Here is a 25,734-nt window from a genome sequence, read left to right on the forward strand (position 1 = left end):
TAAGACTAAAATTGCGTTATCGCCTTCCTCTTCAACTTGTTGTGTATTTCGAATGTAAACGGATGAGCTTTAAATTGGTAGCTTCTATTAGGTATAGATCAGACGATAATGACAATATACATGTACGTACCTATTCTACGAATACTAACAAATTGACAAAACAGTTTGTCTTAATTTAACAAAATCTAAAGATTTTTCTAGATGAACACATAAAACATGAAAAATAAAATAACCGAAATTCGTTATTTGTCATATCAGCGCGACATCTATAATAATAATTCTGAGCAGACATATGTCTTTGATGAACATTCATACAACTGGATTTTATCTGATAATAAACGAACACCGTCTCCGTGTATAATGGAGTAGTTATACGTTTTGATACTCGCATGTCTCGAGCTGTGGCGGTTTCGTTTCAAGACGAGGATTTATTCTCAACGCCACACACGACGTGTAAACATTTACATGCAAATGAAGCAAGCGTTTCCACTGTTTGTTATGCACGAAAACAGTTTTTTTAATGAAGCCCATTATAAAATGATATCGGTAGTTTTCCAATTACAGAGCATAATGCGACTCAGTGACGCACAATGCCGAATTATGCTGAAGCTTAATTGGAACGTGAATTAGTTTTCAAATGCATCAGCAGAGTGCGCTAAGTTAGCACAGTTTTAATTAACATTGATTATTTCTAAGAAACTACGACGAAACGAAAGCCTTACAATTTTTTGCAACATTAAATAATATTACTAACGATAATATAAACAAAATTTCGATCAATGCCAACTTAAAGAAAAAACACTTGTAAATTTTCTGTCACTGAGTCGGTATCGATTGCGAGTATCACGCGAGAGCAGTACTTTTGAGAGTGCTCGATTGTGCGAAGCGTTGCTGTAGTTGGAACATTCAACGTTGAGCATTATGTGTGAATTCAGTACGATTCCGTACATGTGCTATTTGAATATACCTACTCAATACAAATCTTACGAGTGCCTTTATATTTTTTGCTGTTAACCTGAATTAACAGCTGGATAATGAGATCGTAACCAACATATGGCGAACGGCCACGGTAGCTGTCTGTCTGTTACTGTAAACCGGTAGCTTATCGAGCAAGGATGTAATGTGCATCCACACTCGACAGTGTTCAAACCCTCTGTTTGAGAAAATAAAGGTGAAAAATCAAGATCAAGTTAGCTTGCGCTCTCCTATGTACTACGCTTTATTTGGCCGATTCGCTTCTATTATTTGCACTGTTCATGAAACTTGTTGGCATGGTTCCTATGTGATGAGTTTCAAGTTGAAAAATGAACATTGCGTATATTCAATTTTGACGTATTTTCATTTATGTAGTCGAAATACGACTATAATTAATTGAAATTATAAATTTGTACACCATTTTGTCAAAGACTTATATAATCTTGTATTATATTATAATATATATCTTATATTATACTTTTATAATCACAGATTTCGCCATGACTACACTTTATACAAATAAATATTAGTAAAGACAAAAAATATTTAATCTATTCTCAATTTGAACACAGACACTAAGAAAAGTTTGATAATAAACAAATAGTATATATGCGTGTGTGTGTTTCAAATACATAGTAATGTATGTAATGTTTTTTTATATTGATCTAATGTATTTTTTATGCATGACAAAAAAAAACTTTCTGCACCTCTATGTTCTCTCTAAGTGTCGGAAATTTCATAGTCCTCCGTCCGCGCAATTTGTGTAAAAAGGGGCACAAAGTTTTTGCTTCACGTATTAATATATAGATTCCACATACGAAATATGACACCAAATATTGGAAGGAGCTCGAAAAAAAAAAATACAGACTACATACTTGAAATTTAAGCTTTAAGTCCTTTAAGTTTCGTTTTATTCGCAACCGCAAATGCTATTGAAGGGTAAGCTTTTTGTGAAAACACTATCAAGTTTGTTGCAAATTATTGTAAAAAATCATATTCATTTTAAAATGTTTATAGAAAGAGTCGGAACACCTCGATATCTCTGTCGCATCCCAGCTATTTAATGGCAGTGACGTCATAGAAACAAATGTCCATCCTTTTTTATCAAAGGACAACAACTCTCACCATCAGAGCTTAGGTCACTCTTTTCGGAACGGACGTAAATATATTTTCGTATTTATATCTAAGAGAACATTTTTTGAAAAAAATAAAACCACTTTTCTATAGATATCTGTCTAAATTACGATTTAACAATATGTACGAACATTTTATGATTAGAACTTGTATTATTTTATTATTATTTATTAGAACACTAAGTTGTTTCAAAGCAAATTTATAAGTATATCTTCTGAATATACAAATAAAATTCGAAAATATCAATTTTAACTAATCCGTGCCGTAATTGTGTGTTGCAATTGTAATTTTTAATAATTTAATATATGTATTTCATTGTTTTTATTGTTGTTGTTGTTGTGGTTGTTGTTATTCTAAGCTCAGATAATGATTGGTCGGTCTGATGCTGGTGTGCACGTCCCTCCGCAGGTGCCGGCGGAAGATCAGCGCTCCAGTACCGATTATTTATGAACTTATCACGGGACCAGTTAACGTGGCGCGATTGTTAGTAAATAAAAAAAAAATAAAATAAAAAATAAAAAAATAAAAAAAAATATTGCTGAGCCGGTAACCCTTTCCAAGCCTCGTTATCTTTCTTTTAATTTTTGTTTCATTTATTTATATTTGGAATAAATGTTTATCATTATAGCCTTTGTAAGCAGACGAGCAGGAGCGATCTTCTTAATGGTAAAAAGTCACTGTAATTAATAGACTACATCAATGCCAAGGGCATGCGGCTTGGCTATGCCTTTTTTTTTTTTTTAACGCTGGGGAATCCATTTACGGATACCCGGTCGAGTGGGGTAACGGACCGGGTTGTGTCGGACTCCGGCGCCTCCTGAGAGGAAGAAGGGGAGAAGAGAAGGACCGAGGTCCTTCACCTCCCCCAATTTCTCACAGGAGACTACGCCTTGAAAAAGGCGCGCGAAGCACTTGCCCCGCAGAACGACTACCGACTAAACCCCATCGAGCCCCACCACTCCGACTCCACGAAACCCACGGTACCGCACAGTGCGCGCCGAAAGGCTTGGCTATGCCTGCGTCACACCAAACATACTGTAACGACTAAACAAACGTTAAATCCATACGAATCAACTCCACTACTTTGGAAACTTATTGAACAAATAAAATCATGTTCACTGTCATGTCACAACACGCCCACGTAATGGCATCGCCAATAACAAACGGTAATGTACCCTGCTCCATTATATTCAGATGAGGCGCACTATAGTCGGATCGGTTTATTTGAGACTTGCAACAGACTCGAATGTCCCTTGGAATCAAGTGCACTAAAACATTGTGATGTACCAATGCTTTGTAATCAAGTGCTTGGTGAAGATTGCGGGTCGTGAACTTTTCGTTGAACGTAGGGTACGTATCGAGCGATTTGGTTCGATGGGATAACTTCTTTCAAAGTAATTGAAATTTGAATCTTGAGTTGTCGACGTGAGGGAGGAATTTTCACGTTATTTCATACTTCGGTATTCTTTTATTTGTTTTTCTTTTTTTTGAACTTGACTCTTGTTTTCTCTATCTTCTTGTATGGAGCTGAGACATGGACGTTGAAAGCAGCAGACCGAATGCGCATCGATGCTTTCGAAATGTGGTGTTGGAGACGCATGCTAAAAATTCCGTGGACAGCCTTCCGGACTAACGTGTCGATATTGAAGCAACTGGGCATCAAAATCAGACTGTCTACTGTGTGTCTGAAGCGGATCCTCGAATATTTTGGTCACATTGCGAGGAAAGACGGCGATAACCTGGAAAAACTTATGATCACAGGGAAAGTTGAAGGCAACAGATCTAGAGGCCGCAGCCATACTCGTTGGTCCGATCAGATCCGCACCGCTTTGGACAGTGCAGTGTACAGCGCGCTGCATGACGCCGTGGACAGGGGAAAGTGGAAAAAGATCCTAAAATTGAAGCTCATGGGTGATGGTGGTCACGACCCTCAGACATGAGGAACGCGACTCGAGGAGGAGGATTCTTTTATTTATTTATTTAAGGATTACCAACAGGGTTTACAGTAAGACATAAAAATAACTTTGACATGTAGGTATAGAGCAATTGATAACTGCAACTCTAATTAGAGGCAATCACAGCATGTATTACATTAATATTTCAACAGAGATTTATCAATACTAATAATAAATAAAAATAAAATAAAATAAAGACAACAAGGGCAGTAATACCCGAGTACTCAGACCAAGGCTGAGGTTCAACAGCAACTTTTTATAATTTTGTACCTGAATATTGGAAGGGAATCGCCAAATATGTCAAGGTTTTCAGCTTTACTGACTAGATTATTATAAAGGTTAGTTAGACGAGGAGCAGGTGAGTGCTTGCCTAGATTGGTTCTAAAAACTAGCGAATAAATAAGTCTTAATGTACATGATGTAAATGCTTACCTCCTGACTAATGTATCTAGGAATACTGCTGTAAGCTATTATTTATGAATTTGAAAAGCTAACCTCCCGTGACTCTCACACCTGATTTGATATACGCCCGTGCGGTCATCTCCGTAGACCTCTCGGTGATTTGTTGCCTTGAATACCTTGAATAATGATGTTAACAACCTGAAAATTTGCAAGTCGATATATTCTGTATCCGTATCTTTTAAATTAATTCATCAGCAATTTTTTATATATATTTCTCCTGCACCCCGTGTAGCCATTTTGAGACACCATTCGAAATTGAAATACTAAGAAATTAAATAAATAATAATAAATAAAAAATTACTAACAATCACGCCACGTTAACTGGTCCCGTGCTAAGTTCGTAAAGAACTTGTGTTACAGGTACCAGATAACGGAAATAAATGTAAGATTTTTATTATATATCATCATCATCATCATGATCTCAGCCTGTCCATTGTCCACTGCTGAACATAGGCCTCTCCAAGTGATCTCCAGTGCGGCCGGTCCGTTGCCACCTGCATCCAACGTGACCCAGCGGTTCTTACCTGGTCGTCGGTCCATCTCGTAGGTGGCCGTCACACACGTACATATAATTAATATACATCCATAACCCTGTAAAAGACATTTTATATTTATCATACCAAATATCTTCCCTTGGCGGGATTCGAACCCGCGACCCCCTTGTGTAGTGACCATGTCACTTACCACTACACCAGACGGCTGTTAAAGTATTAAATTGAAGTAGCGATGGAAACTTTATAAAACAGTGTTCGAGTAATTGAAGCATAAGTTCGTGTCCATTAGTGGGTCACCAACTAATGGAATTCGTATTCTCACTTTGTACATGTATTTCTGATATATTTCTAATGCGAATGGTTGTTACCATGAAACTATACGTAAGTTTGTCACGTGTAAAGGTACAGTCATGTTCCATTTGGAGTTAATTATTTTTTTATAAACGTACAGCATAGTAGTATTGGGGGAAATAAGACTAGAGTTAGAATAGGGACAAATCTGGGATGTCACAATAATTTTGTTGAGTTGTTAGATTTAACTTTGTTGAACTGAAAATGACTTTTTAGTGTTTAAGAATATTAAATAGTTTAATTTAGTCATCAAAGTTTTGTAACTCATTAAAAATATTAAAAAGCTAATTAGTTAAAGTTAGGTATCTACCTAACAACTAAATAGTGCCAGCCCTATCGAAAAACTCTGTTGCTCCCATACGTAACCTGATTCACCCCAAAGCCAAGGTGAATCGGGTCAAGCTAGTTTTTTCAGTTTTTGTGTATATTTTGTAATGAACTATGTATGATAACGCATCGTATATGTAAAAATTTAACCCTCCCGAACCATATTAATCTCAATTTTATTAGTATTACCCTAAGAAAAACCATTGAAAATTTGTGTTGGATTTGGAAAGGGTCTCGATTCCCCCCAATCTACGGTACATAAACTGTAAATTCCTTCATGGTTTATTCAGGACGAATCGTATTAAATATTCTCGATAAAGTTGTAAAGTGAAAGTTAGATTATTATAAAGGTTAGTTAGACGAGGAGCAGGTGAGTGCTTGCCTAGATTGGTTCTAAAAACTAGCGAATAAATAAGTCTTAATGTACATGATGTAAATGCTTACCTCCTGACTAATGTATCTAGGAATACTGCTGTAAGCTATTATTTATGAATTTGAAAAGCTAACCTCCCGTGACTCTCACACCTGATTTGATATACGCCCGTGCGGTCATCTCCGTAGACCTCTCGGTGATTTGTTGCCTTGAATACCTTGAATAATGATGTTAACAACCTGAAAATTTGCAAGTCGATATATTCTGTATCCGTATCTTTTAAATTAATTCATCAGCAATTTTTTATATATATTTCTCCTGCACCCCGTGTAGCCATTTTGAGACACCATTCGAAATTGAAATACTAAGAAATTAAATAAATAATAATAAATAAAAAATTACTAACAATCACGCCACGTTAACTGGTCCCGTGCTAAGTTCGTAAAGAACTTGTGTTACAGGTACCAGATAACGGAAATAAATGTAAGATTTTTATTATATATCATCATCATCATCATGATCTCAGCCTGTCCATTGTCCACTGCTGAACATAGGCCTCTCCAAGTGATCTCCAGTGCGGCCGGTCCGTTGCCACCTGCATCCAACGTGACCCAGCGGTTCTTACCTGGTCGTCGGTCCATCTCGTAGGTGGCCGTCACACACGTACATATAATTAATATACATCCATAACCCTGTAAAAGACATTTTATATTTATCATACCAAATATCTTCCCTTGGCGGGATTCGAACCCGCGACCCCCTTGTGTAGTGACCATGTCACTTACCACTACACCAGACGGCTGTTAAAGTATTAAATTGAAGTAGCGATGGAAACTTTATAAAACAGTGTTCGAGTAATTGAAGCATAAGTTCGTGTCCATTAGTGGGTCACCAACTAATGGAATTCGTATTCTCACTTTGTACATGTATTTCTGATATATTTCTAATGCGAATGGTTGTTACCATGAAACTATACGTAAGTTTGTCACGTGTAAAGGTACAGTCATGTTCCATTTGGAGTTAATTATTTTTTTATAAACGTACAGCATAGTAGTATTGGGGGAAATAAGACTAGAGTTAGAATAGGGACAAATCTGGGATGTCACAATAATTTTGTTGAGTTGTTAGATTTAACTTTGTTGAACTGAAAATGACTTTTTAGTGTTTAAGAATATTAAATAGTTTAATTTAGTCATCAAAGTTTTGTAACTCATTAAAAATATTAAAAAGCTAATTAGTTAAAGTTAGGTATCTACCTAACAACTAAATAGTGCCAGCCCTATCGAAAAACTCTGTTGCTCCCATACGTAACCTGATTCACCCCAAAGCCAAGGTGAATCGGGTCAAGCTAGTTTTTTCAGTTTTTGTGTATATTTTGTAATGAACTATGTATGATAACGCATCGTATATGTAAAAATTTAACCCTCCCGAACCATATTAATCTCAATTTTATTAGTATTACCCTAAGAAAAACCATTGAAAATTTGTGTTGGATTTGGAAAGGGTCTCGATTCCCCCCAATCTACGGTACATAAACTGTAAATTCCTTCATGGTTTATTCAGGACGAATCGTATTAAATATTCTCGATAAAGTTGTAAAGTGAAAGTTACACTGAAACTACGTTACAAGTCCATTCCTGAAATAAAACTCGGGTTTCAGTCGAAACAGATGGTCAATCCCATGCAACTTCGGCCACGCGACGATCTTGTTTTGTACAGTACAAAAGTTTGGCCCGCCATTACGAACTTTCCTATGTAAATTTTAATCGAGTCGAGTTATTGAACTCGTATAAAAAATGTAACGATATTCGGTCACGATTAACTCGCAATTAAATTACTTTTACAGAACAAGATGAGCGGTCGCAAAAAAAACACGAACCGGTCCCGTGAAATGTTTTGTCATCGGTACGAACATCTCGATTAGTATTTCGTGCAAACAACATGTTTCAATGCCATTAGACGAAGACGAAATCCATAAAGCAAAACGTTTGCCAACAAATCCTGATGTTACATCGCTAACAACTTCTTGTTAGCACCTATTGAGACTTCTTACGTCATATTGTAGATCGCCGAGAGCTCTGACCCGCCAACGAACGTGATCTAATGAGTTCTTTACAACGCCATTCTAAATGGAAATGTACGCATTCGTAAATCGATTTTAATGAACTCCTTTTACAATGCAAAAAAGGTCGTATCCGAACTATTTTCATATATTCTAGTGCCAGAAATAAATCGCGCGAATGTAGAACTTATTCCTATCGTACAAGGAAACAAACGAACGGGATATTTTAAATGTATCACAGCGAATGCTTGTCTAATGAATATATTTTTATTAAAATACGTCTAAATACAAAATAGAAATGTTTTTTAGAGCCACCCAAAAAAAAATGCGTATTCAGATTCACTGTTGAAATATTGCAATCCATTCTCATAACACAGAAGAGTAATTCCAATCAGAAATGGTGTTTCGTGCTTTCATTTACACGCAGTCCCTTAAACAGGCGACGATTACCCATGCGCTGTTTATTGTTTCGCGACGTTTGGCATGTGCGGCGTGTCCCAACGTGTCGCATCGGGCATACATACAATGGACGTATTTGAAGCACGTGCTGCGGTCGTATTGATCGTACTGGCCATTGGGTGACTTCGTCTCGATTAACATAAGCGCGAGCGCACGGCCGATCTTTATCAATTTGTCCTTACTTCACCACTAAAGCTGGTCTGTCCGCATTGTTCTGTCCTTCCAGCCGTCACTCACCAGTCAACGCTAGCTTTACTTCACAATGCCACCGCCATTTCTTTGTTTGTTTAATGAGTGAGACCTGGTTCGATTAAATCTAGATAATTGCTTCGTCAAGGTCTTCAAGGCGGCGACGTCGACATTTAGACAAGCGGCCATGATGGTTCCTTTTGATCCGCGTAATGAGACGGCGCAAGCGCTTCTTGTCGGCATAAATCTGTGATAATGGTGTGGATCGTGAGAAAGTACAGTCGTGCTAAGTTCGTTTACGTAATAAAGTGGATACGTTCAAATGAGTCGTGGTTCGTGGTCCGGAATCCGCGCGCCCTATGATGATGTTCGATTTCCTTATTATTAGATTGTTTCAACAGAGCCTGCTGTTAGGTCTGCAAGCTGTTTATGGTCTAAACGGCAACCTGTTATGATCGGTGAATCGGTGAAAGCAAACGCTTATCTTTTTCCCGCCCATCTATTTTCACGCTAAACGATTGCACACGATTACCTCGAGGCACCTAATGTACCCATATAAACACCTAATGTACTAAACTTATCATTGATTTTGTACTTACCCACAAGAACGCCATGGTTTCTATCAGAAAGCACTCTGAATTCATCAGGCAACGGGATGCGCAAGTGACGAGGCGTTAACACCTACTAATTGGCTACTGTTATTCGCATGTCAAGGAATGTGGTTAACGAGAGCTGCGTTAGTGTTAAGAGACACGGCCCGATACATAATGAATACTTTATCTGTTGCAGGCATCTTCACGGTGATGTGCTATAACGTGTTGTGCGACAAGTACGCGACAAGACAGATGTACGGCTATTGTCCGAGTTGGGCGCTCGAGTGGGATTACAGGAAGAAGGGTATTTTAGACGAAATCAGGCATTACTCAGCAGACCTTATTAGTTTACAGGTTAGTTAACTTTGTTAATCAAATACTCTTTTTTTATTTTTTTTTGTTGCTATTACCCTAATTGGGATATGGACGACCTAGGAAAGTGGTTACCGAAGCCCTATAGATGTAACGTGAACGTTGCCAGATATCAGGTCGAAGCCTCAATCGTGTTGTCCAATGGATTTTCGTCGATGGTGTTTACGCGTGCGGGTTTATAAACCGCCCTACCAGTAATGCTTATCGACTAGATTAATACTCAAAGAACGTTCCCAACCATTCTCCGGCAAACATCTCGGACTTTTAAAAACCTCATCGATAAGATGATGCATGGAAGACCGAAACCATAGAGAGAAAAAAGTGAAACGCTTCACTATTCTGCGTGTCATCCATGCTTCGGGGTTTCTAATTCTTCTGTGTAACACTTTTACATACTATCAGACTGTTACTTATCTAAATCATAATTATCTGATTCCATCTAATTGTAATTGATAAAAAGCTTTAGATAATAAGTGGTAGTTACCCTGTAGCCGAAGAATCGAATGGCCATTAACCTAATTTTTTTGATTGCATAGACCAGCGGGTGGTCGAGCTCACTGTCCACTTTGTATTAAGTGGTTACCTGAGTCAATAGATATCACAACGTTAACGCCATCCATTTTGAAACTTGAGGCTTGAGTTCTATGACTCATTTGTAGTCACTACGCAAACTAATAGTTTTACGGGTTTGATTTTTATTGATACTATTTCTATATCGTGGAAGTCCTATATGAACATGAGTTGAGTACGTTTGTATTTTATTAGATAAATTGGTGTCTGGTTGCGAGGTGTGAACGCCGATAGGATCGCATCTCGATATGAGTACATCGTAGACCAAAATCGCTTATTGTTCAGACCACGACGACTTCAAATAAATGCTTAGGGTAGAAGTCGTTTAAATTTTGTTACTTTACCAATTTTCAGAGGGAATTTAAAATCTTCACCAACAATTATTCTGTTCGAGGTACCGTTGTTTTCATCGTACCTATCGATATAATATTTTGTTGCAGGAAGTCGAAACGGATCAGTTCTATAATTTTTTCCTGCCAGAATTAAAACAGGACGGTTATGACGGAATTTTCTCGCCGAAATCTCGTGCAAAGACGATGTCAGAATCGGAGAGGAAATACGTCGACGGATGTGCAATATTTTTCAGATCTGCAAAGTAAGTACAGCACCTATGAGTTTAGTACTAATTAAAATACAGTTCAGCGTGTGAATATATTTTCAAATAAGTGTAGTACTTGTCCTTAACCAAGTAAGTTAGGGGGGCGATTGTTGTACTTTAAGTATACAGTTTTGTAACCTGTATTACGTCACCATATTTGCTCCTAAAGAAACGTATAGGCTTGACCGCTGTAATCCCCCTACTCTACTCGGGTTCTGACTCCGAGGCGGAGATCGAACGTCGGATGAGAAAGTGCAAGGGAAAGTCTTTTTGTGGGTTGGCCCTAAAACATCCTTGGGTTTGCGGTCTGCTCCCAACATCTGTAGACCGTCAAGTTCCACATACCCCAAGTGCCTCTTAGGCGCGGACACCTCATATGAGGTTCGGCCTTTTGCTCGAAATAAAAATAAAGGTCGGAGAGGTTGCATTCGTATGTTCTATCAAATCATTTATCCTATAAAATGTATGAATGTCCAACTAAAAGACGGGACTTCCGTTTTAAGGTTCGCATTAGTTAAGGAGCACCTCATAGAGTTCAATCAGCTGGCGATGGCCAACAGCGAGGGATCAGACAACATGTTAAATCGAGTAATGCCGAAGGACAACATAGGTCTTGCAGCCTTATTGAAGACTAAAGAAGCCGCCTGGGAGAATGGTAATGTTGCTAGTAATGTATTAATTTTTTTTAATTTATATTTCACTATTATAAATGACGTATGTTTTTGTACAAAAATGTACGAAAATAAAGTATATACAACATACAAACTATAAATTTGATGGTAATCGCGAAGTACTAAAAAAAAAGCGAATTGCTTACGAATACGGTCGTTGACTCGTTTTTATTGTTGACCATAAAAATAAATGGTTTTTCAAATTTAAAATATAAGAGAATAAGCGACCTTTTTTAAATTAATTTTTTTATAACGTTGATGAATGAAAGACTTAAAAACAGTCACCTGGTGTTAAAAAGATATCGGGACGGGAATTCCGCCACCCATCTTGTGATCACTATAAAGTCGAGGTCTCAATTCTGTGGTATAACGATCTTTCCGTCCTTGTAATCTAAACGCACGACGCTTAGCTGCAGAATTAGGAATGACGTTGATGCCTACCAGTGCGGACAGTAGTTGCGCTAAATATATTTTTTGCGGGTTTTTATTAAACGATGTTATTAATCCTTCATCGTGGAAATCATTCGTGTGTTAAATACGTATTTCATTAGAGGCATTTATATACTTGACTTTCTCGGAAAATCGGTTTCTGACGTCACCGCCATTAATGTGGAGTGCGAGACATAACGAGATAAAGCCTACTCAAATTAAATATTGTATTTTTTGACAAATACCTTTATTGTTCAGAATTAAGTCAAATCTTATGAATTTCCCTTTAAAACAGGGAAGCAGCTTCCTCCCTCTCAGTAAATATTTCAAACGTTTAAAATAAAACACGCAATGCCATTCGTTTTCTTAAACGAAATATTCAAATAAACACAGATCCCTAGTAAAGGCAACAAATTTAAAACGACTTTATCGGGATTCGGAAATTTCTTTAGTTTGAAGGTACTTTATAATCCGAAACTAAGGCACAGAATACAAATATTCCTTACGAACGAGAAGGCGACATCAAAGAACTTAATGTTTTGTAATAATACCTTGCGAAGAATTACGCGCACATTGAAAACGTTTCGTAGTCATTAGCAAACAAACGGACGTACGATTTTATTATATTGTCCACGGTACGGGAATACCGTTTTTGGTAACTTAAATGCGAATTTAAAAAAAAACGTACGCCTCGAACGACCTTTCTCCTTTTTTGAAGTCGGTTGAATGTGGCTGTTTAAAACGAAACAAGCAGCTCGGATGCAATCGACGGCCATTCAAACAATAGCTTCTTGTTTGATTATGCACAACATAAGAAATAGCATACACAATAGCATACAGCATTGAGAATGAATATTTTCCTGAAAACATAGCAGATTTATCATAAGGAAGTCGTCGTGGCCTAAAAGATAAGACATCCAGTGCATTCGTGTTGAGCGATGCACCGATGTTCGAATCTCAGGCGGGTACCAATTTTTCTAATGAAATACGTATTCAAAAAATGTTCACAATTGTCTTCCATGGTGAAGGGTTAATTCCTTAATCGTGTAATAAAAATGAAACCCGCAAAATTATAATTTGCGTAATTACTGGTGGTAGGATCTCTTGTGAGTTCGCGCGGGTGGATGCCACCACCCTGTCTATTTCTGCCGTGAAGCAGTAATGCGTTTAGGTTTGAAGGGTGGGGTAGCCGTTGTAACTATACTGAGAACTTAGAACTTATATCTCAAGGTGGGTGGCGCATTTACGTTGTAGATGTATATGGCCTCCAGTAACCACTTAACACCAGGTGGACTGTGAGCTTGTCCAACCATCTAAGCAAAAAAAAAGGAAAACTTTGAAATGGGTACACTGTCGTGGACCTTCCGGTACGCCTGCGTTATGTTGGTGGTGTAGTCATGAACGAATTTCTGCATCCTTTTTTTATCGTTTGACATAATTGGCCACTATCAGACTAACGATAAATATGTATCTTCTTCCTCTTTTCGACTCGTGCAAACTTCAATTAGAAAAGTAAACATTTTAAAAGTTTACTAATTCTTCACATATTACATATGCATCTGTCTCTTTTCCTAGTGGCAACACTAGATAAGTGCTCATAGACCTGAGATTTGTGGGAGCCCTTCGTTCCCACTCCGCAAAATTGTCTTTAACTTTAGATGCATACCTAAAAATTATACCAAGCATGCTCCCGGCCACACCCCCTCATTGTCTTATGTTCAACTTATAATAAATTTTCTCATACAAATAAGCACATCGCCTATTAAAGACTGGTTCAAATAAACACTATAGATATTTCTTAAACATGAATCTTCAATAATAGTGTCATCAATTCCCGAATAAACTAAGAATAGATATTTTTATTACGACATTAATTCATTTGTTGCGGTCTCGTTTGGGACTGAGCTCGTTTTCATAAAGTAAATTAATATCGAACAAGTTTTCGAATAAGGATATGTGTAATAAGAATGTTTTATGTTTGATTTTGTAGAATATTTTATATCCACTGAACAACGTATTTGTTAAGTATGCAATTTGTCAAAAACTCAATTGAATTGTGAAAGTTGGAGGTTTAGGGGTTTTAAGTAGGAACATTTCGGGTATTCCTTTCGCACTCCCGCAGCATGTGTAGGAATGTACTCCTTTTTGTGTTAATAGTCCGATCACTAGAGTAAATTGAAACTCTTTTCTGAACAGTGAACATAAACCAAAGGGAAACGGGGGTGATTGAAAATCAGCGCTGTTCAATTCATCTACTTTGAAAAGCATTAGCTGAGCCACTTCCTTTTGCCTTTTTGCTTTCTTTTCTTTTATTTATCTAAATGTATTAATCTAAATCTGTATGAAAGGCAATAAATGGTTTTATTATTTTTTTACTCCTTAGTGGTTCGCATTCCGATCCGATGTTGGATTCTGCGAAGCACTGCTTTTGCTAGGGCTAGTGTTAGTAAATTCTAATTCAACTATATTCAAATTTAACTATAACATTTTGTGATGTGCTCGTTCAAAATGGTTATCGACCGCTTCTGATCTAAGTTAGCAGAGCTTGATAACCACTCAAAATAATAATACAATGGCTCAGCGACCGAAAATGTTTTCTGTTCTCTCTGACCTCCCCCGCACTTAAAAACAATCTGCGAAATACAAATGCGTATCTAAAATCGTAAAACTATTACTTATTGACGAAAGTTCCAAAACAAAAGTCCATCTTTGCTGGAAACCGTGGAAAATGTTGTATTGTTAAATTTAATTGAATAACTAACTGTATTATGTACATATATATTTGTTATGATGAAACTTTTGTTTTAATGGAATCGAAATATGAAATTTCGTTGGTTATCAAATAAACAAAAGTACCTTTGCGAAAAAAAAAAACTGTAAAGATATCTTAACAATAGCAGCCTTTGACTATATATTTCACTGTTTACGTAATGGTCTTTGAGAATGGCAGAATTTCGATTTGGCAATCAGTATGAAATTCGAGAAAGTTAAATTACGCCCATTCCAGACGAACGCTAGTGAATTGGTAGTAGTAGCTTCCGTGGTCTACTGAGTAAGACGCCCGGTTTGTTCAAATCTAGGGATGCCAAAGTTTGATTTCCAAACCTTGAAGCTTGAAGGTAATTCTTCTTAGCAAGTAGGTACAGAACTAAAGCTCAAAAATGTCTTCCACAATGAAAGGAATAACACCATATTATTTAAAAAAAACGATGACTTTGGTATCGCGAGTCCGCACATATGTGTCGGTGGGTGTGATTGTGTGTGTGGTGGATACCGTTTTTGCTGTGACGCAATTCTTTGTTGACGTTTGATGGGTGGGTCGGGGTCCGCCGTTATAATACTCAACTACAATTGATATTTGGATCTGGTGGGTGGCGCCATTCAATTTGGTTGTATCTGCTTAGCTCCGGTCATAAGCATAAAATTGGGAGATCGGTTAGAATTAGAATATCCGCTAATATCTGAAATCCGATTGTAATATCACTCAAGTCATCTATTGTAAAAATAAAGCGTTTTCTACTCTTTAATTCTTATTTTGGCCTGAAGTTTTCACTCGAAGAACCGTATCGAATGCCCCAAAATTAATGTTTACCGTAAAAACGTTTAATTCTTGTCTCTATCTCTTAAGTCTTAATTGTTAGCTGGCTATTAACCCAGAAAACACGACAATTGATTTCTATTGTAATGTATACTTTCACTGTCTGTTTACTTCGTTTGAATTTTGAGAGATACGTACGTACGTGCGTATTTAACAATTGTTGTTCGATGGTATATTTTTGTAAGACAAAACAAGATGCGTTATGACCTTCGCTTGCGTTATTGTCCTGTCTATATCTGACATTAACTTAATTCAATTAAGTTCGTTCAATTAATTAATTTAATTTAATTCGACTCGATGTATTTGGCCTGGACTTGATTGCAGTCGTGGGGAAATGCTCGCTGCTTCCAAGCCCGTACCTATACTTGTCATGAGCAGGTCTGCACTTACTTAGCAAAAGCCGAGAAATAAGCTTGCCTGCCCGTTGGCGACACGCTAGTCGATTCAACAAATATTACGATACCCACGCCGCGCAATGACATGAATAATATTGTTTTAATTTAATTATTGCGTAGATAGGTGAACGAGCTCGTTCGTGTCAAGGCTGAGACTTGAGGTCACAAATGTATTGCATAACTGCTGTCCCGCCCTTGAAATGCATGAGTACTTACTTCATGGTAGAATTAGGCAGGGTGATGGCACCTACCAGTGCGAACTTACACTATGTTTTACCGCCAGTACGTGCTGGTTAGAGACCGCAGTAAACTGGTACAATACTCAGAGAATGCTGTAGCCCATTTTGCGGTGAATCTCTAAGCGTTATTTACAATGTCCAAAATAAAAAGGGGGATATGACTCTAGGCCAACCCTGTACAATATATCGTCCGTTATTACAGGTCTACCAACGGACTCGTCAATGATCGGCCAGCCGATACTCGTCTGCACAGCTCACATCCACTGGGACCCAGAGTTCTGCGACGTGAAACTCATCCAAACGATGATGTTAAGCAACGAACTCAGAACGATCCTGGACGATTCGGGAAGGACATTACGTCTCGCCGGACAGAGAGACAACGTGCAGCTGTTGCTCTGCGGGGACTTCAATTCCTTGCCTGACAGCGGTACGTTCAATTACGGCTTTATTTATTCAATGATCATCGGTTGATGGGTAATGTTGGGTCACTAGTGTTTCTCAACTAATGAGTTATCTATTCTAGCATAATGTTGAAGAAACTGGTTTAAGAAAAGTGGAGACACCAAGGAAATTACAAAAAGCTTACTCGTGAACCCGAATGATGTGTTATATTTTTCGATCTGACGTTGAGAATTTTTCTGCCACTACAAAATCGATTTTGGTCCTGGCATGGGTATTGGAGTGGAATGTTTGTAGGACTCGCATATTCCTACACAAATGGGACGCGATCCATTTTGGGGTAAATCATCTATTCTAAAACTTGTATAAAGCGAGCGACAGTGCATCTTGGAGACGTCGGTACAAGCCCATTGAGTTTTTCGCCGGATCTTTTCAGTGAATCGGCGATTCCGATCTGGTGGTAGATTCTGCAAATACTGCTCTAGCTAAGCTAGTGTTAGAAAATTCTCTATTTGAGCCCGTGAGCTCATCTACCCGTCCGGGCGTAGCTGTAATAGCGTCTTAGGTTACCCTATTAGAGGGTGGGGAAACATGTTGGTAGAGCGATTCAGGATTTTGTCGGAACTGCTATGATAGATAGCTCTGTATAGTAAAAGCTCTTTATTCGCGGGGTATATGTTCCGTATATGTGCTGCGAATACAGAAACCGTGAGTCTGGAATGGTAATTAACATATTATTATTATTATATGGGATTAGATAGGATACGTTCCGAGGTGGCAAAATAAAAAACAAGTACATACTTTATATGTTGAGTTTAAAGGTTGATTTCATTCTGCTTGTTTACATTCTCGAAAACGCCGACCGCGGCAAAGGCGGAACCAATACAGCGGCGATATCATTTAACAACATACTTTAGGCATAGAGGTAATAAGATCTATTTTACTTTTTCATTGGTCCATTTGACGACGCGTTTACAAAGGATATTTTCAGTGGAAACTTATATATTGGAATCCTTTTATCAACCGATTAGATCCGCGAATAAAGACATTTTCAGCCGCGAATATAGGAAGTTGGTAGCTTTTTTAAAATCCACGAATTGTGAAAACGCGAATAAAGCAAGCGCGAATGAGGAGCTTTTACTGTATAATAATCAGAACGGCGCATATATTATACTTGCCGTACTCGCCCGCTTCGCTGGGCATTTAAAATTAACATTATTATTTATTGTCATTATTATTAGGGAGTCCAACACTCATATAAATATTAGCCTATCCATTAAGAACATGTATTTTCTACATTGATATCAAGTTTCAAGTCAATCGGATGCATGGATCAGTAGTTATAACGGAACATCCGTAAAAACGACTGTAGATTTATATATTAATATAGATGTTCGTTCGTTCCCCAGGCGTGGTGGAGTTCCTGTCCGCGGGGCGCGTCTCGTCTGAGCACCGCGACTTCAAGGAGCTCGGGTACGCGACGTCCCTGCGCCGCATGCCCGGCTCCGAGCACGAGTTCACGCACAACTTCAAGCTGGCCTCGGCCTACAGCGAGGACATCATGCCCTACACCAACTACACGTAAGTCAGCAATGTTCGGATGAGGAGGCGGGGGGTTGGGGGAGGGGGGGTCTATGTTAACGAAGACCCAGAGATATTAACATAAATGTTTAGTTTTATAGATATACTAGCTGTACCTGTCCGCTTCGCTGGGCATTTAAAATTAACATTAATATTTCTCACCCCCACAAAGATTCTTATCATTAACGCCCCCGCAACTGGTGTAGGGAGTCCAACCCTCATATAAATATTAGCCTATCCATTAAGTACATGTATTTTCGACATGGATACCAAGTTTCAAGTCAATCGGACGCATGGTTTTTTTTTTTTTATTGCATTCCCACCTGGTGTTAAGTGGTTACTGGAGCCCATAGACATCTACTACGTAAATGCGCCACCCACCTCAAGATATACGTTCTAAGGTCTCAGTATAGTTACAACGGCTACCCCCACCCTGCGAACCGAAACGCATTACTGCTTCACGGCGGAAACAGGCGGAGTGGTGGTACCTACCCGTGCGGACTCCCAAGAGGTCCTACCACCAGTTATTACGCAAATTATAATTTTTGCGGGTTTGATTTTTATTACACGATGTTATTCCTTTACCGTGGAAGTCAATCGTGAACATTTGTTGAGTACGTATTTCATTAGAAAAATTGGTACCCGCCTGCGGGATTCGAACACCGGTGCATCGCTACATACGAATGCACCTGACGTCTTATACTTTAGGCCACGACGACTATGGTTCAGTAGTTATAACGGAACATCCGTAAAAACCACTATAGATTTATATATTAGTATAGATTAATTAAGCAGATATTAATTAATGTTGTTTTTAAATACGAGCTTTAGGACAATCAATAAAATAATCGGGAAATTTAGGAAAAAGGAAACTTAAATCATCATTCTCCTGTCCATTCTCTTAGTCACCTGAAGTCGGCGTAACATGTTTTCTCCTTCAATACTCTATCATATACCATTTCTTCGCTCACTCCCCTCTTACACATATCGTCTTTCACGCAATCCATCCATTTTTTTTTCTTAGGTATAAAAGGAATTTTTTATACGCAAAGTTAATTTGAGCCTTGAATGTCATTGATTATGGGCGGATATTGAAAGTTGCGCGAGGCATAGTTTAAAAAAAAACGTAATAGAATTTTTATTAGATTAGATTTCCAATAAAAAATCACCTTTTTTTGTTCACAGGTTTGACTTCAAAGGTATTATCGACTACATATTCTACAGTAAACAGACGATGACCCCCTTAGGGTTGTTGGGTCCATTGTCGCAGGAATGGTTCCGCGAGCACAAGGTCGTTGGCTGTCCTCATCCGCACATACCTTCAGGTACAGTTCATTTCATTTCATAATATCATTTTTCATATTAAAAAGTTTTCATTAAAATTAAAATAAGACTTGACGTAAAGGTCTCAGTTACTACGTCATAAATCGCTTAAAAAAATACAATTGTTGAAGAAGAAGACACTACGCTTACAAAAGGCAACAAAATCTAAGACCTACGCTTATAGCTTAAGGAACCTTTCGACGATGACCTTGCTCGTCTGCTGGTTTCAATTTGTATTACATTGCGTGCCTCAAAAAATCAAATTATAATTTAAAAAATCTTAACCATTTTAATGTTATGGTGTTAACAAACACCATTATTAAGTCTGCGGTCATATTTGAGAGCAGTTACAAACAGACGGGCCAAGTTACAAATCGAAAATGTAATCTGGCTTGCGGTTTATTTTGATTGACATCATCTATGTTCAGAAATTTCAGGTCTTGGATTGGCAAATTAGGGCAAGAATACTAAGGAAATGTTCGATTATTGTGTGAAGTTTGTAAAACAAATTGAGAATAGGATTACTATTTACCGACAACGGGGAATTTGTAGTAATATAATAATAATAATTTCAGTAGCGGGAAATGTAAAGACCCTTAAATTAGCGTGTGCGTAATTTTTTTTTTGAGCGTACTGTACATGATGGTCATAGATTTCTAGATTCTTCTCGGCGAAGGCGTGCGTCACCTCACGTCTCTAACTGACTTATCACATACACGCCGTGACCTGACCTCCTTACGTTTTCCGCTTGGGGCGCTGTTCCAACTCCATACAAATTTGAGTTGAGTTTTACGCGATCGAGAAGTTAAAAAACTCGCACCAAGCACAGTTAACTAAGGCTACGTACGCACTATGCGGTTAGCCTCAATGCGGTCAGCCGCCTGGTTGAATGGGATCAAAAATTTGTATAAGAAAGTAGTAGTCGGCTCCCGGCCGACCGCTCCGGTTGTTCTGAGTGCTGTGGCCCGACTGACGGCCAGCCGTACGGTTGCCCTGCACACTACGCGGATAGTGCTAGTTTACGGTTGCCCGCCATTGACTATGGATTTTGATACGGAAAAAAATATAATTGAAATTCAAAATAGGCCAGCAATCTGCAACGCAAAATCCGCAGAATATTCGGATAAAAATTTACGTTCAAAAACTTTTTGAGCTCTTCAAGAAACAATTCAAAATGCTTACTCTCTTCTCGAGGTCTTCTCTAATGCAAATAAGGATGCACCCAGTAACTTTTTTCTGTTTCATTTTCTTTATATAACGCGAGTAAACATAATAAATAGCTGCTACTTCTTGGACGTCCATTTTGGAAATGAGTCGACCCAAATGTAAGCGCAACGGTGTCCTGCGGTCAGCCGGACGGCTGGCCGCATTCCGACTAACCGCATAGTGTGTAGGCGCCCTAAGAGTACTGTAATCATATGCGTTGTTGTTATTGTCCGGCAGATCACTTCCCGCTGCTAGTTGAGCTGGAGATGTCCCCGAGCACGAGCGGCAACTCGAACGGTCTGATCGGCCGCAGGTAGCGCCGCACCAGCGCCCGCCACTGACGTCACGAGCCGTCGCCGTCACCGTGACGTCACCGCTCGCCGCGTCCGCTGTGAACACTGACGTTTGTACCGTCGCCTTAATCTTAAGTATTAATCTCGTTCGGTCCTCGACGCGGCTCCGTAGTTGCGGCCGGAATCCGCTAGAGGTCGTGTCGCGTTGACAGTTGCCGCCGCCGCCCGAACGTCCGCGGTTCGATCTTGGACCTTATTTACACGTATCGTTTAGAATCATTTTTGAATGCACACAAGAATTTAGTATAATGACGATACGACTGAACGTAACACAAAGCAATCTGTTGTAGTAATTAATTAACGTGTTAAATGATAATGTTACGTTGTTGATACGGTTTAATCAGTGTGTTGGGTAATGTATCGAGATGTCACTTGTATGTGTCCCCCGGGGGATAGTTGTAGAAATTGCGTGCTCGCGTGTGTGTTTGTGTGGGAGGGACGAATCATTATGGACTCTAAGCGAAGGACACAATGTTCATAACGGAGTGACAGCTGATCAAAAACGCCGATCAACCTATGTATGCAATTACGTACTTAACTATGTTTAGAGTGTGTGCTCTGTATGTTTGTAACGTATTTTTCTTGGACGATTTTTCTTATTGCCCTCGAAGGCAGACGAGCGTACGGCCCAGCTGACGGTGAGTGGTTAACGTCGCCCGTGGACGTCAGCAATGCCAAGCCGCTGCCTACCGTTAATAAGTCTGTGCGGAATTATACGTATATCACTATATCACATCCGAGTTGTACTTATATTATTATCCTTTACAAGATAATTTACAAAAGACTAAAACAATTTTAAACATCTTCATGTTTTGGTCTTATTCATGTTTAGTCATCGATGGTTTATAAGCTCGTTATATATAATATTGTTACGCACTGGGGTTCGGGATAAATAAATGTTCCACCAAAGTACAAATTAAAAACTGTATTCAACACTTAAAACACTCAACAAACAATTTAAAATTCTCAATTCCCGTCTTCCGCTTCACTTTAGGCAATCCGTTCTTTGTTTTGCTTCGAGTAGTTCCGATTAATAACTGACTGCGTGCCATCTCTGCAACGCTTTTATAGTCGAGACGAAATCCCATCGTCGAGAATATTCCACAAAAGTCTAGTATTGTGTTTCCGCTATCTGACAATAGATGGCGTTGTACTTCCCGAGCGTTCTAGATGCTACTAGATCCTTCGATATTTGTTCGACTATTCGGCGATAGATGGCGTTACTCTTACCTGCGTAACAATATGAATTAACAGTCCTCTTGTAACGAACTCATAAACCTCCGATAGCTCGATTCGGATCGTCGCCAATATTCATTCGTGTGTAATGCTGTGGATACACATTGCCTATTGCATGTCGTTCGTCTCTCTCGCACATTATGCAAACAGATAGTTTTTGTCCTTGTCGTGTGTTAGTTTATATAGATAACTTGTCCATTCACAGGGTTCGTCGAGAATATATATATATTAATATTTCTCTAGTTTTTACATATTTTGAGAACACGCATTCAAGCTATTTGTTTGTTGATTGAGAATAATTAGATGCTCAATTATATTTGCTCAATAGAGGTCTTTTTCATTTATTTATTAATAGTTTTTTTTTAATTTACCCGAAAAGTTGATACCGTTGAATACAGAAAATCCTTCCGAAGGACTTGTGAATGGACAAGACTTATGGCAGATTTCACTGACTTTAAATAGTAAAATTTAGATATTATAGGAGGAGCATTGCGTTTTCTTATTTTTAAAAATTGATTTAAAGTTAGTGATAGAAGCCGGTGGCTTAAAACATTTCAAGTCTTCTAACGAATTGCCTAGTAAATAGTATAAATATATATTTAGTGTGATGTTGGTACGTGCAATCAATGATTTTACTAATTAATAACACCGTTTTTTTTTTATTAGCAAATATTACGAATCCTTTACAATCCTTTAGTTGGTTATAGTTAATTGACGATTCGATAAATAAATAAATAATAAAAATGTTTTTTTTTAGTATATTATGACGACGTCAAGATAACAAATACGCTTAGTTTTCAATGTAACATATACAGTCGAGGAATGTAAATTTTTGATTTGAATATAATATACAAAAAAAAAACGAATAATATAGCGCGAAAATGTGTTTGTATGAAAAAAAATTTGTTTTTTTTCTATTGTTCTAAAGTGTACAATCTGACGTCCATTTGCATACAGCGTGTTTGTTCCTCCGCTGTATATAATATACCGGGTGTGTTAGGAGACCGCTTCCAAAAACGAAGACAGACGATAGTACTAATGACACCTTTGATGATGGAGTTATTTAGACAAATGTTTTAAATAAGTATTTGTGCGATCGCGCGAGTCTATGCCGCGCCGCGCCCGGGCGTTCGTTGAACCGAGCATCAGCTGTTTTTGATTTTGTGTTTCATTGCTGGTTTTTTTTTTAATAAAGTAATGTATTTTTTATGTAACTATTGTTTCATTTAGCTATATTAACATGATGGAACGTAAATAATGGAAATAAAAAGTTTTCAAAATGTGATTATTTTTTTTAAATCAGGATCGATTTTTTTTTTCGTCCCATCATCAAAGGTGTCATTAGTACTATCGTCTGTCTTCGTTTTTGGAAGGGGTCCCTAACACTCAGTATTTAAGTAACTAGAAATATAAATATATCGGTCGTAATCAGTGTACGTTCGCCACTTTGAAGTCAAGGGGGGCGCTGGTGGTCTGAACTATGCCTAAAGAGTTACATTCGTCGTCCGCTTGGCTTCATCGTCTCAAGCGGGGATCAGTGAGACATTGTGTTCTGACTTATTACGGCACTATACTTAACACTATGTATAAGTTGAAGACGCGTGCCAACTTCAAAGTGATTAATGCATCGTTGGAAACTCGAATCGTGCATCCCTATTTATATACAGGGTGTTGTTATTTCGGTTTTGCGTTCGGAAAGGATGTATGCTCGAAATGGGACTTTAGCTTTGTGTCTCGACGTGCGACATTCACGTATTGATGATCACGGGCTCCGGGTTTACGCTTAACATCAAATTTGTCCGGAGTTTGTCTGAAATTGTAGCTTACATTTCAAAAAAAGGCATTCAAGTCAATTTATTTCGAGCAATCACGGATATTACGTCTCCTTTCAAACAACTATAATTGTAATGACATTTGAACGATGCGTTAATAAGTCCTCTGTACAAAATCTATTTAGTTGGTACTTTCGCGGCCGGGTTTGTAAGATAGATATCTAAATAATAATAAAAAAAAAGTTTATAATGTAATAGAAATATTTCAATTATTTTTGATACTTAATTACCTATTTTAAAAGAATAATTGTATAGAGACCATTGTTAAAACTAACACTGCCTACAAATTTATTATTGACATCACTCGTGTGCAATAAAAATATTGTTAGTGAAAATTGTAAGTGATAATATAGTGATATATTTAAACGTGTGCTTCTTGGCATCGGCAGCGAGTTGAATCTAAAAACGTTTTACGAAGAAAAAATATGTGAAAATTTAACTAAATTATATCACCCTGTATGTGCACAGTGATGTTTAGTTTAATTTGTATCGTTTTCGTCACGTGTAGCTTCTGTGGTAACGCACCTGGCGCCACATCGCGGCACAGACCCGAAACACCGGTTGTGCGAGCGATCCAAACCACATTTGCTGTCCCTTTTCATTTGTCTCTTGCAGTCCGTTAGGGTCGCCGCACACGGCCCACCGGCCCCCTGCGTTAAGTCCATGTATGAAAATTACAGGAAATATTCCGGTGGCGGCGTTTTGTGGTTGTGGCTGGCGGCCCGTGTGCGGCGACCCTTAGACTCCCTCCCCGCTAGTGGGCCTCTCGGTCGTGGTGACTGTCTCACTGGTCAGTATTCGTCTCGCCATCGATATAAGCGTTAGTGTTCGTTTCGACGCGGCGTAGCGGAGTGTCGGCGACCGCCCCTCGACGGCGGGCGGTCGGTATTAGGTTAATTAGACGTTTTGTGTTCCAACAGACCCCTCAGCGAGACTCTTAAAACTCGACGTAATCCAAAAACGCATTAGTTTCGTGTCTGATTAAAGAAAATTCAACGGTCTGCAAAAATATTGACTGATCTGCTATCTCTACCTTCCCCCCACTTCTCCCCCTCAATCTCCCTTTCGAGTCTTAAAAACGTCCCCGTGCGTTAGAGTAGTCCTGTTACAGTCGCGGTGAATCGCCTCCGAACGTTTCCCTTTTTAGTTTTTAAGTAGGCTATATTATTATTATACGCAAGGTCGCGTCCTGAACTTCGGTTCTCAGATTTAAGGACTCGCGAATCGCTTTTCGAAACTAGATTTTTGCGAAAGGAATACAGTATTGTTGACGACGTTCTCACACGTAAGGGACCGATCGATATTTCGTTAACGATTAGTTGCATTTTTTTTTTTGTTAGTTTTAGTAAGTTTTTAATTGAGCCGGGAGACGTTTGTAGGCGAACCGTTTAGTGAAAGCGGGTAGAATACTGGCGTAGTACAAATGTGTTGTGTGAATGTTGATGTGACGTCGGCTATATCAAATTCAACTGTTTGTTCCATTGGTAAGAGTTGCTCTGTGATTTTGTTCTTGATGTTCGTAGATTACGGACCAAAATTGGTAATTATATTCGTCTAG

At 38.5% G+C, this 25,734-nt stretch overlaps 1 protein-coding gene across 2 annotated transcripts in view; it reads left to right on the plus strand.

Annotated features, from left to right (window-relative positions):
• Positions 1-22,061, plus strand: part of twin (CCR4-NOT transcription complex subunit 6-like twin) — a 215,418-nt gene extending 193,357 nt beyond the window's left edge. The window contains exons 6-12 of one of the 2 annotated variants that reach the window (XM_028187894.2): positions 9,571-9,728; positions 10,757-10,911; positions 11,418-11,569; positions 16,449-16,673; positions 18,055-18,226; positions 19,412-19,551; positions 20,993-22,061. In XM_028187894.2, the coding sequence (XP_028043695.1) occupies positions 9,571-9,728; positions 10,757-10,911; positions 11,418-11,569; positions 16,449-16,673; positions 18,055-18,226; positions 19,412-19,551; positions 20,993-21,072 (1,082 nt within the window). In that variant the 3' untranslated portion in view covers positions 21,073-22,061. Of the gene's footprint in view, positions 1-9,570; positions 9,729-10,756; positions 10,912-11,417; positions 11,582-16,448; positions 16,674-18,054; positions 18,227-19,411; positions 19,552-20,992 lie in introns of both variants that reach the window. The other variant, XM_028187893.2, reaches the window with a different exon arrangement.
• Positions 22,062-25,734: the final 3,673 nt, after the last annotated feature.

The sequence above is a fragment of the Bombyx mandarina genome, chromosome 06 (genome assembly GCF_030267445.1).
Source record: "Bombyx mandarina strain Sakado chromosome 06, ASM3026744v2".
NCBI lineage: Eukaryota > Metazoa > Arthropoda > Insecta > Lepidoptera > Bombycidae > Bombyx > Bombyx mandarina.